General features: G+C 34.0%; 1 protein-coding gene across 29 annotated transcripts in view; it reads left to right on the forward strand.

Moving 5' to 3' along the window:
• Ppfia2 (PPFI scaffold protein A2) overlaps nt 1-14073 on the forward strand; it is a 459906-nt gene that overhangs the window by 360279 nt on the left and 85554 nt on the right. For 16 of the 29 annotated variants that reach the window (XM_029482326.2, XM_021175009.3, XM_021175012.3 and 13 more), the window contains 5 exons: nt 2295-2441; nt 3991-4125; nt 9150-9233; nt 9504-9635; nt 10718-10780. In XM_029482326.2, the coding sequence (XP_029338186.1) occupies nt 2295-2441; nt 3991-4125; nt 9150-9233; nt 9504-9635; nt 10718-10780 (561 nt within the window). Of the gene's footprint in view, nt 1-2282; nt 2442-3990; nt 4126-9149; nt 9234-9503; nt 9636-10717; nt 10781-14073 lie in introns of all 29 variants that reach the window. The other 13 variants (XM_085843123.1, XM_085843126.1, XM_085843125.1 and 10 more) reach the window with 1 other exon arrangement.

Consider the following 14073-nt stretch of genomic DNA (forward strand, 5'->3'; position numbering starts at 1 on the left):
CTGTAAGAATGTCTGTTTTGGAAGGCACACCTATTTGAAGTTGCCCCATTCCTTAGACATGGGTCCCTTCATAGCAATAGAGGAAAAAAATCTAACTGGGCTTACACAATTATACAAGGACACTAATTCTTGATTGTGGATGTGATATGGTTAACTCCTTTATGTCCTGCCTTGAGTTCCTCAAAACAGTAAAATACAACTTATATGCCAGTTGAATTTCCACTTCACATTACTGTTTGTTAGGATCTTGGTTGAAAGCAACAGATATAAAATAGGACAACTGTTATCTTAACAATTCAAAACAGAAAAAGGAGTAATCAATGTCTCTAATGGAGATCCAGAGTGCTAAGACTGATTTTTCTTTGATTAGTGGGGGAATAGCCATCTAAGCTGAAAAAAAGGAAATAAGGGTTTATATGTAAATAATCATATTTGGTGATGATGAAGAAGGATGGATTGTCCTTTACAGGTTTCTATTTCTTTTGGAAATTTGGAAGAAATGCTGCAAATTAGGAGTTGCAGATGATCTCTGGACTCTTAGAGTATAGCAAGATTCCATTAAGGAAAAAAAAAAAAGAATGGAATGATATGGTAAATCCTGATAATAATGTAAAAAACTCTACAACCATGCCTCAATTCCTTATGCTCCTAAATATATTCTGCTCAGTTCCAATGATGTTACTTGTGTTCATGTTTTCAGAGCTGATAATTTGACTCTGGAAAATAATTGTAGTGATCATTTTCCTGGAAAAGACCTTCTCTTCTGCTCCCAGTTACTCTCATTCGCCTACCATCATTTATGTAGGGTTGAGACCTTGTGCAGTTTTCTCTGTCCACTTCAACATGGTCATTGGTGTTGTCTTTGCTCTGCTCCAATCTAGACAGTCATGTTGGTGAGACTTTATGGGTGTACTTTCTGACATTACTAGAAGACACAATTTCATAGCAAATTTCCTGATCTTCTGACTCTTTCAAACTTACTATCTCTTCTCCTTCAATCTTCCCGGTGCCTTGGGTGCAGAACTGTTGTATAGAGGTTTTAGGTTGGGCCTATGTTCCACAAGTCTACATTTTCACTGGTTGTGGTTTTCTATAGTTCTTTGTGTTTTCGGTAAAGAGAAATTTCCTCAATGAGGACTGAAGACAACACTTAAGTTGTAGGTTTACAAACAAATGTTTATAGATTGTTGGTAGGAATTATGTTGGATTACTATATTAGTAGTTGTATATGCATATATGCTCTTTTCATAACCATGACTTGACTAGCACTGAGTAGATTTTTAAAAATGTTTGGTATTTTTATTTTAGTTGCATGTGTGGTGATTTGCCTGAATACTTTGTGTGATCAATGAGTTGGGGGCAGGCATTACTGAGAAGCATGTTAGATTCTCCTAGAGTTAAACATGGATCTTAGATATCTGTCTGGTACTGGGACCAAATATGGTCCATCTGCAAAAGCAAGAAATGCTTTTAGGCACTAAGCCATCCAGCCAGCCCTCTGACAGATAGATTCTTATTGAAAGATAGTTGTAAAATGATAGTAACCAATTTAATAATTTCCTGGCTTTCAGCTCTACCCATACTTTTATTTCTATGTACTTTATTTTTTTCAGGTTCCTTTCTTTTTAATATTTTTATTAGGTATTTTCCTCATTTACATTTCCAATGCTATCCCAAAAGTCCCCCATACCCTCCCCCCACTTCCCTACCCACCCACTCCCACTTTTTGGCCCTGGCATTCCCCTGTCCTGGGGCATATAATAAACAAATTTACCCGCCAGTTAAATCTACAGCAGGGAGGGTTTTTTTGTTTGGTTGGTTGGTTTTTGTTTTTGTTTTTGTTTTTTCTGCTAAACATTTGAAAGTTCCTGAATAAAGTGTCAAAAACAAAACTTATGATAAAAATAATAAAAATATATATGGAAAATTTTGGGTTTAGTATTTCAAGACAGGAATTCTTTCCTTGTTTAGTTCTGCCTGTCTTGGCCTTCTACCTGTAGACCAGTCTTGCCTCAATTTCAGAGATCTGCCTGCCTCTGGCTCCCAGATATTGAATTTAAAGGTGTGTGCCACCAGTAATGGCATACATGAAATCTTTGAAATGCCAGGACTGTGTCTTTAATATGTGTGCGTGTGTGTGTGTGTGTGTGTGTGTGTGTCTGTATGTATATATGTACGTATATATTCTTAAGTAAGAAAACTACTTAGGTCTAAGACTGTGATTTTATTTTGCGTTTTCCCCGATGAGGATGAAATCAGAGACTTGCACATGACTTTTACAGTGTTATTTACAGGCCATGGCTCAGAAGGAAGATATGGAAGAGAGAATCACAACTCTGGAGAAGCGTTACCTGAGTGCTCAGAGAGAATCTACCTCCATTCATGATATGAATGATAAACTAGAAAATGAATTGGCGAACAAGGAAGCCATCTTGCGGCAGGTTCAGTATCTCTGTTTCGAGCTTGTTTTGGACTATGTATGTGTTCTCATCATTTGTTTAAAGCATAGAGTAGGATTTTTTTTAGCATATAAATAATTATGGTTTAAAACCTAGGATAGTATTCATGAAACACATTTTTATTTTATAGTTTATTTTTAACAAAATTAAGAAGGCACTCATACAAAATTAATGATATTGCAACTACTGACTTTGAATCTTATGAAGCAGGCCATAAGGCATTTGCTTGCATTACTTCACCTAATTCTAGCTACCAACTACTTGGTTAGTTGCAGTCAACTTACTGAATACTCTGAGGACCAAAGACACGACTATTTCCCCAGGTCCCATACATGATAAACTACAGACTGGAAGGTGTACCCAGGCCTACAGCAAAAGAGAAGTTTCAGCCTATAAAACAAGGATGGTTATAACCTGTCTTATAGAAATGCAGTTTCAATCAAATAAACACTCCTAATTTTTGGCATACTGTTATTGTGCACTGTGTAAAGAGTATCCTTATATTATTTAAATGTAGACATCTGTGGTTCTGCATCCAGTTGCAATCCAGCCATGGAATTATAATGTTTGATCTACGAATTTCCTGTCTCAGTATTGTTCAAACACTGCTCCACAATTGTCTCTATTTTATGAAGGAAAAAGTCAATGATGGAGCAGGAGAGATAATAAGGTGGGACTTCTGATGCCAGTCAGGGGAGGAATAGAAAGGAAAGAAGAGTTTTTCCACCAGGTTGTGAAAGACCAGGAGCCTCCATAAGAACACACATGAGCACTGAGACCCAGATCAACACTAAAATGCAAAAATATTAGGGATTTGGGCTGGAAATTAGCTAGATTACTTTAGAAAATTAGAATAGATTAATATATGGTCTGTTATTGTGTCTGAAAGTTTGTTAAATCTAATTGTCTCTGTTTCAATTATTTGGAGGGTAACCATGTTAGAGAAAAAAAAATGACCAGTCTTAAATTTTCACTAACACCTAATGATTTAATTGGTTTTGTTGTTGTTGTTGTTGTTGTTTGTGTGTCACCACAGCATAGTGAAGGAATTGAACAGGAGAGACTATAAGGCACAATCATAAAATATTATCTGTCCTATTCAAAGAATAGACAATCTCTAGAGTTCATCCAATCTCTAGAGTTTGAGCTCTTGTACTACTGTATTCTTTATATTATTCCAGTCTAAAACTTTCATTTTCAATATGATTTATGTTGTGCTGTTGATGGTGATGATGGTACCCTGCAGTATTAATACTGAAATATATTCCACTTGTTCAAATTCATACTCATGAGAAGTTTCTCTTCTGTTTGCTGCCAATGTCATGATAGTTGCTATTTTATCATGTAAAAAATCAGTAATTAAAATTGACAACACACGCAATCATGATAACTCTATTTACTTTGCACAGTTAAGTATGGTAATGGTGGATTTTGAGGCTCCAAGAACAGTTGAAGTACAGAGTTCATAGGCTTGCTCTAACTCCTCTAACTCCTCACCATTTGAATGGTCCCCCTATTGTTCCCATTTCAGATGGAAGAAAAAAACAGGCAATTACAAGAGCGTCTTGAACTGGCTGAGCAAAAGTTACAGCAGACCATGAGAAAAGCTGAAACTTTACCTGAAGTAGAGGCTGAACTTGCTCAGCGAATTGCAGCCCTAACAAAGGTACTGCGCTAAACACATCTGTTCAGCCTAGATGCACTGGCAGTAACAACTGCCCATCAAAGTGGGGTCTATAATTACTGTCTTCAGGATACATGGAAGTTACATTAGTTGGATCCTCGTTGTCTTTGTTTCATAACATTTTGTTTCCTTATTGAATATAGCTTATTAACTGCGACTTGAATGATTGTTACATGAGTAAGAAGATATCCTTGCCTAATTTAACATTAACAAAAAATGCAAAATATCATGTTGCTGATACAGGAAAATTTCTATGGTAGTTTTTGCACATAATAATAATCATAGTATATAAAATCTAAATAAAAATATATGAAATACAACAATTGAATCAGCTTGTTTTAAGTGGTTTGCTACTGGAACAATAAGAAGTATAATAACCATTGATTCCAATTATATTGTGTGATGGTGAACATTGTTAGAGAAAAATAGTTTAAAATATATCATTGAAGTACTTTTATAATTGTTTTCTTCTGAAAGAGAAATTAAATTGGGGATAGTGTACTGTTGAACTGTTTTTTTCCATAATATGAACTGTACATTATAAAACTGTTTGGTGTTATGTATTATAAAGCCATTCAAACAAAGCTGTTTGAAACCATGGGGAAAAATTGAAATTGCATCCATTTCACGTGAAAAGTACACTTTTTGTCACTATATCCTGACTTGTTTTATGTCAGCTGAAAACTGCACACATTCTAAATGTTCATATGACGGATGTGGTTTTCTAAGTCCAGTAGGCTGCACAATAAATAGGTACTGTAGATATGTGAACATGAAGTCACATTATGATAATACAAATCATGCAAAACAATTGGTTTAGTGGTGCAGAAAGGGACACAAACTCATTGTCTTTGCTAGAAAAGCAAAGAAGGAGATGACCACATTAATGGTGTTCATATGTTAAAATAATGTATTTATATGAGAAATCAAATATCACACAGAGATGGACAGGGGAGAAAGCACTGAATTACGTGGTGAATTTGGTAGTATCGAGGTGCCATCTGATGAAACACTAGTCTTATCTGGCAAGACTACTAAATTTATACTCTTCTATAACCATAGGTCTCATGAGTAAGTCACTCTGGTACTTTGGAAAGATAGAGCCTCAAAATTTAGCATGTATGATCAGGTAACTTCAGAATAGATCCTAAGTTATAGTAAAGCCACCCAAGCATGCCAATAGTATTAAGCTTTTCCTTACAAAGAGTTATTTTAAATGACTATAATATAGATCAAGACACAGAGAGTTGCTCTGTTTTAATCCGAGAGATATAAGCCATTAGCATAAAGAGCTACCATTTTAAATTTTGCTATTGTGAGATTGAATAATAAAATATCCTGTAAAACGGGGTAGACTAATCATCAGTATTAATATTACTGGAAAAAACAAACTTTAGAACTTTTTCTAAAGAAAAACAGCTTAAGATTTATAAATCACTGCGATAAATTCGCCATTGATAGACTTAGAATAAAATATACTTTAAAATGAAATAATTGACTTACATGGCTTTAAATTAGTCATAAATCACCTATTCTGATATAAAAGCCCTAGAAAATGACTCCATTATTATTGCCATTGTTCTGTAAGCAGTTCAGGACTTTTGTTAGAATCTAGAACATGATACAAACAGCATTATGTACTATAATTATATAGTATATGATGTAACTAATTACTATGGTGAATACATTTCCTCTTTATCAGAAATCTTTGAAATTTTAGTATTTCAGAAATGACTTAGCATTCTTTAAAATTCTTCTATTAGTGAATAATTTATTCTTTGCTTCCTATGAATTTAGCTTTGAACAGTTAGTTACAAATACTTTCAGTGTTTAAGTCAGTTTTTATATGATTGGATAGTTGTTTTAGTTTGTAAATTAAAACTGATAAGATTATATCCCTTAGTTTATGATGTGTCTATAGGTTTGTGGATGAATCAGTTCCTCTAAGCACTATGACTTCAACCCTCCCCCACTCATTCTTGAATTCTCTCAGAAGACTCAGGGAACAATCAAACAGTGTTTCCATTTTATTCAATTTCAATAAACAGTGATTATATCATTATTATTAATGGTCTTTTTTCTATTCATTGTCCTTCCACCATTCTAAATTACAAAACATCTACTTAGCTTAAGTCTTAGATGTTTTCCTTTGAGTTTTTAATTAAATTTCAGCAACTAATCAATATTTAATTTGATGTGTGTATGTTTGTGTCTTATTTTTACCTATGTATATCTTTTTGTTTTCTTTTGTATTTTCTCTTACTAACTATATTCTTCACTATGTATGTATTCACATCCTTCCCATAATAATTTCTGTTACTATTTTGTTAAAATATTAACTCATTTAAAATTCCAATATCTATGAGTAAAACAAAGATGGACTCCTTAAGGACAAATAGCAGCAGATTGGTGCTTTCCAGGCCTGGGCTAATGTCAGTAGTTACAACTGTGCTCTGACAGGTCTAAGGGCAACCTAACACTGTAGTGTTGGGTAAAAACTGGTCCCAGTATTGCTTATAGATGCTGACTAAATTTACTTTTTGTATTATAAGACTGTTTTGTCTTTAATCATCTAGCTAGATAGGTAAAGTAAGTAAAACTCATTTAATCCTTTAAGAATTCTAGCTTTAATGGCCATAAATAGAGCTACATTTGATGTATTTATATATAATTAACCCGCAGAAATCATTCTGGACTCCCACGGTTATGATTTGTTATATCTACTCCTCTAATTAAAAAACCACATTTACTCAAGTATGATATAATTCTTCTTGAGTTTTATGAGCTATTTCATTTATTTAGTACTAATAAAAGCATCAGTAATAACATAATTTAGGCATGACAATACCTGTGTTTTGAATCTGAAATGAATTTCCTCAGTGTCTCTGCATGTTCATTACTGAAGAAAGAAACATGAAAATGTTTAAGCATTAAAGAACATGTACTTTTGAAGACTAACTTATAAAAGTTCAAATATTCGCACCACTTTTTTTTTTTTACCAAACTCTTATTTAGTTTTAATAACTTAAATGACTATAAACTATACAGGTTCAATTACAAATTACAAACTTAAATTACGTAATTCGCACAACTGCTTTGCCAAGTCACTGCACTTTTTTAAAAACAAGACTTGCAAATATTAGAGGGCATAAAACAATTTGGAAAGGAGAAAGTTCTTATAGAAGACCTGGGCTCAGTCAGCTCCCAGCACTCACACTAATGTTTATAAAATAAATCTATGAGACAGGAAATTATAATTTAATATTACAAATTTGAATTGTTAAATGTTATTCCTTAGAGTAAGTTAGAATTTGCTGTATAAAGTAGCACAAATGTATGGTCACTGGTCACTATTTCTTTTCAGATAATGTATGAAATGTTTGCATATAGTCCTTTTTACTATTTCAGCATGAGCTAATATCATGTCAAAGGATATGTTTTAGAGTTAAAATTGTATTACTGACATAAGACTGTTTTGGTGTCATAATTATTTAATGTGTAATTATAAATTAAAATGTTGATTCGATGTTGTGTTTGTGCATAACATACTAATACAATTCAGCTATCAGCAATGTCTCATGTGTTAACACTCGACACCTGTGGTTTCCTGACAGCAAGACATGTAACCAACCTCAGCACTAGGCAATCCTTAACTCACGAAGAGTCTGTGCATCCTATTCACCCTATGGAACTATTTTGTTTCCATAGCAACAAATTATTGCAGATGCACTTTGGTGTGGTCCTTCTTGTCACTTTGTTTTTGAGCATTCACAAAGTTTCTTGGCCTTATGACATTATCATTGCATAATAAGTTGAGAAGTTTTAATTTTTTCATTTATTTATTTTTTTTTAAATTATACTTAAGGATAGGGTCATTGTATCCTAGAACAATGCACATTGTGTACAGAAGTCATCTTTTATACACACCTCTGTTGCAGATGAAACTCAATCCTATTTGAATTAAAGAATATTCATAATAATATATACCGTTGGCTTAGTCCTATCTCTAATTTCTACATACAAGGTCTTCTATAATCCTGATACAAATATGGCACTCCTGAGTCATAAGGAAGTACAGTTGAGATGCAATGTTTGCATCAGGTTTCTTTTCCTAAGTACATGATAAAACAAAAGCTAAGATGTTCTTAAGTATCTATTGGAGATATTCTAGTGTTTGGTTTCTCATAATACCAGTTATTACATGTCATTTCTAGAGTTGCTTTGACCCACCCTGTAAAAGTCCATTACTGCCAGCTGTCACTAACCCTTCATACCTCAGGTTCACAGCTTTTGATATGAGCATATCATTGTCTTCCATTTATAACCATCAACTGCATTATCTTCACCAGATACCAGAATAGTGTATTAAAGTAATGAATTTGCTGTCACTTTTATTTTAAGCATTCTGTACTATGTTCTGTTTGGTGTCAGTGTCTTTAGTTCTGATTTTTTTCAATTTTGTCCTTCTCCTTTTCCTTGACTTGTTAGTCTGATCCAACCTCTTCTACCTCATCTGATGATTATCAATATGTTATGGAAGCTAAACTACAGGAAATGATCTCCATACGTAGGAAGGTAGTCCTAGTGGACTTTACTTTCTATTGCTGAATAGAATCCATCTAAGTTTTTTTCTTTTTATTTCTATAAAAGATTATGTTACTTTTATTTATTGATAATCGACCATCTGTGCAGTTCAGTGCTTCAGGAGCTTAAGATTGGACAATGGCAGGTTTGTCTTCAAACCATGCACAGTCTGCATGTTACATTTGGCTGACTTCATTGCTCATAAATAAGTCCAGTGTTTTGCTGATGCTTGGATGTAACAGGCCCTTGTTAGCTGACACATTTCAAGCGATGCTGTTCAGCTGCCTGTTTAAAGAAAGTTTATGTTTGGAAACTAAGTTTGCAGTTGGTAGTAGCTTGCTTTACATTTTATTTCAGTTTGTTTAGATGGGAGGCATTAACTCATTTTACATTTTGGGTCCAATCTTTGTATTCCTTAACAGGCTGAAGAGAGGCATGGAAATATTGAAGAACGCATGAGACACCTCGAGGGCCAACTTGAAGAGAAGAATCAAGAACTTCAAAGAGTATGCATGAAGCTTTCCCATCTAGCATTAGTGTTTTTAAATTTACAGACTGCATATAAGAGGAAAACATTCCCAGCTGGAAACTGTGCTGACATCATTTGCCTAATATCTAGGCATTTGAAAGAAAATAGTTTCTACAACTTTAACCAAAAACATGCATAAAATTATATTCAGTATAAACCCCACGAAACTATAAAATTAAGCTTGAAGAGCAACAAATTTTATTTTACTGTGCCAAATATATTTTTTTCTCTTTTCCTTAACTATAAGGCTAGACAAAGGGAGAAAATGAATGAAGAGCATAACAAGAGATTATCTGATACAGTGGACAGGCTTCTGACAGAATCCAATGAGCGCCTGCAACTACACCTGAAGGAAAGGATGGCTGCTTTGGAAGAGAAGGTACAGTCGCAGACAAGAAGAGAATCACATGGATGCTTTGCTCTGTTGTCTAGGTTGTAATTGTTCCTAGCCAGCTGTACTCATTGTTTTCATCAGGCAATCAACCTGCTTTCCTTAGCCTAAAAAAACCTCAATACAGCCTTAGTGAGTTACTAGCTTCAACAAAATGCTATAACATCATTTATTGAACAAATTATCAGATGGCACATAATAAATACTACATATTAGTATGTTTATAAGAAACACATGTATGAAAACATGCCAGAATACATGATGAAATTTTCACCTATCTTCTCATTGTTTGTTAAATATAGAGGAGGACATAAATAAATATTGAGCGTGTGTTTATTTGAAATTATTGTGTGTTTAATCTGCCTGATAACCACCAACACTGCAAGCCAAGGCATGAGTGGCTATGTCAGGTAGAAGAGTAATATTGTTAACGATAGAGGATTTAAAAGCCTCTAGTTCTAACTGCATGGTTTCAAGAAATGTGCTTAGGTTCAGCCTGAAAATTGATGCAAAAATCATGTTTGTCATGTTAATAGCTAGAAACTATGACACTAATCAGAATTGTTAGAGATGGTGACCAAACTCAAAATAAGACAGAGACATAAACACTAAAACCTCAGAAGCACAAATAATTTCAGAAACCTAAACAGAATTTCACTCATTCTGTTCTTCAGGCATTTTCCGTATTCATATAATCAGGCAAAATGTTTTAACACAATGTTAGCCAACTTCGAATTTTTTTGACACATTAGGAAGTCAAAGCATACTATGAATAGTTGGGTAATAATTGAATAGATTAATTCTTGTCTACAGTAAAGTCTGTGAAGAATCAGAGTTATTTATATTGTTTGTCTATCCAAATGTAGCAAAGTAGCATTTCTTGTTTAAATAATTTATTTTGCAGAAGGTTCACTATTACTTTTAAAAACTTCAATAGAACTTGGTTTCCATAGAAACCAGGAAATATATAATCAGGGAAGGAATCATAAAAGGTTTTTGAGTGTTAGAGTATTCATGTACATATTTAAATATTTTCAGCATATTGTTTCTTTCTTTTATCTTTTCCATAGAATGTTTTGATTCAAGAATCAGAAACCTTCAGAAAAAATCTTGAAGAGTCCTTGCATGATAAGGTATTATGGAAACACAGCATTTTATTCACATTCATGATTATATTATGAAATAAATGCAATAGAAAGAGTTTTGTGTTAGATTTTAAAACAGTTTAAACTCATTTTAGCATAGCATATATTTATGTAGAAACTCAAAAGTTTTTGTCATTGAACACATTGCAAACCAGTACTCTGAAAACAACCCAGGTTAGCTTAAAATCACTGTCAATATCTCTACTAACAAATATAATCTTGTTTTGGATCATATTTATTACTATAGATTCACTACAGTTTGTGAAGTTATGGAAGTTATTTCTGAAAAAAATTACTGTTATATTGAATTGGATTACTAAGTATTTTCTAGCATATTCCTACTTCTGCAGTAATTTAAAATTGGAAGAAGAAGGACATATTAGGAGCAGTGATTTGGAATGGCAGAAGTCAAAGGCCACATGAGCCATGGGTAGTAACAATCAGAGTATTCTGATGATATAAAGAAACTTCAGGGATATGTCATGTGACTCAAGAAATGGGCAATTGTATAGCATCCTGCAGACCTTGCAAGCACAGAATACATATCATTCTTACATCATCTTGTTAGTTTGGAGGGTGTTTTTCACATGTGTGATACTTCGAAAATGAACAGGAGCTTGGTGAGGACAGTCCATTCACCTTATAAAAGTTATGGTAATATGCTGGCCAAGCACAGGTTGTGAAATCTCTAAAGTGGTGATAGTAATATGAAGTTTTTACTTCATTAGCCTTGTTCGTTCAGTTTTCATTTAAAACGCCAGCTTAGTGTATATCCTCTAGTTGTGTATTGGAAACACACGGCGAAAGGAATAGAAGAAGGGAAGGGGGAAGGGAAATGAAGAAAAGAAAGGAGAGTAAAAAAGAAGTAGAAAGGATGGAAAGGAGAAGGAGAAAGCAAAGAATTAAAGATCTGGCACCAGAACAGTAATACAGAAGATGACCGAAAATGGGACAGGAAAAGTAAACTTAATATTTTTCTAGAATGCTATATATTGTGACAATAATTTAAAAAAAATAACGATGTGGTTCCAGAGCCTGGATGCCCATACTCTTCTGATTTACACCATTGTTGCAGGTGTTGATAAAAGATTGGTTCAATTTATTACTGAATGGCTAATAGAGATTGCGCAGAAGGGTCAATATTTTAGTAGGCTCTTAGACCCATTTAGTGAGCAGCTACTGGTCCAGGTTGAAGCTTGACCTATGAAATAGCATTGAGGAATCAAAGATGGGTGACTAGATGAATCATCAGAATTTTGATGGGAGTATCACATGTTTTGTGAACTAGTTCTGACCATATTGTGAATTTTGGCCTTGATCCTGTTATGCAGTGTTAAGTTATTTAAAATTCTGTGTGCTTCTGGCAAGATCCTCAAAACCTACTCCCCAGCACCTACACAATCCTACAGCTACAGAAATCTACCCAAGCTACCAACTTTTCAAATCATCTTAAGCAATATGTCCTTGCTAATGTCAATCTCCAAAAAGTGTATTCGTAGGCCAAACTTCATTTTGGGGTTATTATATCATACTATATCATATCACATCCACTGATATTAGAACATCTATACTTATTCCAATGTCCACTAAAATTACTATGACCACAAACCACTATAACAATATGTTCTGCATGTCTTCCCTGCCTTTTATTTTATATCATGTATCTTTGAAATCTAAGGTATTTACACTTATTTCTAAAGCAATTCTTACTCGGTTCCTGGCAGGCTTATTTGACCTAGCGGATCTCAACACCACTATGGAGTACTTTCTAACTTTGACCCCGACTATTTTTCCAAGAAGAAGATCTTGCATTTCAGGGCCAACTAATGTTTTCATCTGGACACTTAAAAATTCTGATTTAACATGTTGATTTTTTTCCAGTGTTACCTACCTAGCCCATATCACATACAGCAAACACTACTGCCACTTAGCCTGTCCAGGAGTACCAGCATTACCATTCTGAATAAATCACATATATCCTTCCTCACAAGTAAACATGAATAATGTTGACTAACATACATTAATAATGAAATTAGGTAACCAAACGAAAAATTATTTAAGGAACTTATTTATTTGGCTATCTGTCTGTTTCAGAATGATATGCCAGCAAAGAGTTAGCAATAGCTAACTCTTGTGTATATATATATATATATATATTATTCTGTAGAACCTAATTAGCAAATTCTGTTAGTTCTATCATCAAAACATAGCAAAAGTCTATCCATTTTTCTCCAGTGAAGATTCATGTCTATCCCATAACTCTGCTGATATTATTTTGGAGAATTCCACATGTATTTATCGCTTGCCTTCCAGTCCTGTGCAAGCCTTTATTCAGAGCTATTGTGGTCACCGAGCTATAATGCTCCTCTGCCCAGATCTTCCCACTTTGCTCCCTTTCCTACTCCTAGTGAGAAAGCCATAGACTTTTAAAGTGCTTTAGAGTCTTTCAGAACTACGCTTTTCCTTCTTTCAGGGGTAATTTTACTAACTCCACATCCTAGCTGTGTTTTTCCATGATGTCTCTAAGTGACAACCCCGAGGATGGGTCCTGTCTCACCAAATATACTTCCATCTGTAAAGTTTTTTTCTTGATAGGTTATTACATTTTATTCAGGACTTCTATGCAATGTCATGTTATGCATCATCCTTGCACAATTGCTCTATTTTCTACCAATAATATAACTTACTCATGAATTTTATTTATTGGTTGCCTTTTCTACTACTGTACATTAAGGAAATACATGTATTGCATGCATTGTACACTAGGTACACAGAAGAGAAGCTCAATAAATAGTTTTTTTCTGAAAATAATAAAATTATTATTGTATTTATTATCAATAATAAACTTATTAATTATCATTATTAATTCAAAGTGATATGCTAGCATAAAAATGTGTGCTAGAGCTACTTAACCTGAGTAATAATTTACAAAAATGTCAGAGAAGCGTGGGCTAAATAGGATTGTAGTCCTGAAAATATAAAGAACATATAAGAGAAATGTCACAAATGCTACATTGCCACTGTGTTAGCTAGTTTTCTATTGCTGGGAAGAGACATCATGCCCAAGGAAGCTTACTGAAGGCAGAGTTTGTTAGAGCTTACAGCCCCAGAGTTTGAGTTTATGATCATCATGGCAGGCTACAAGGAATCTAGGACAAGCGTGCTATTAGAGGCGTAGCTGAGATTTTAAATCTGATCCATATACGGGAAGAGGAAAGACAACTAACTGGAATATTGTGGGCTTTTGATACTACAAAGCCAACTTCCAAAGACATACTTCT

The sequence above is a fragment of the Mus caroli genome, unplaced genomic scaffold (genome assembly GCF_978045245.1).
Source record: "Mus caroli unplaced genomic scaffold, Mus_caroli_1 scaffold_9, whole genome shotgun sequence".
NCBI lineage: Eukaryota > Metazoa > Chordata > Mammalia > Rodentia > Muridae > Mus > Mus caroli.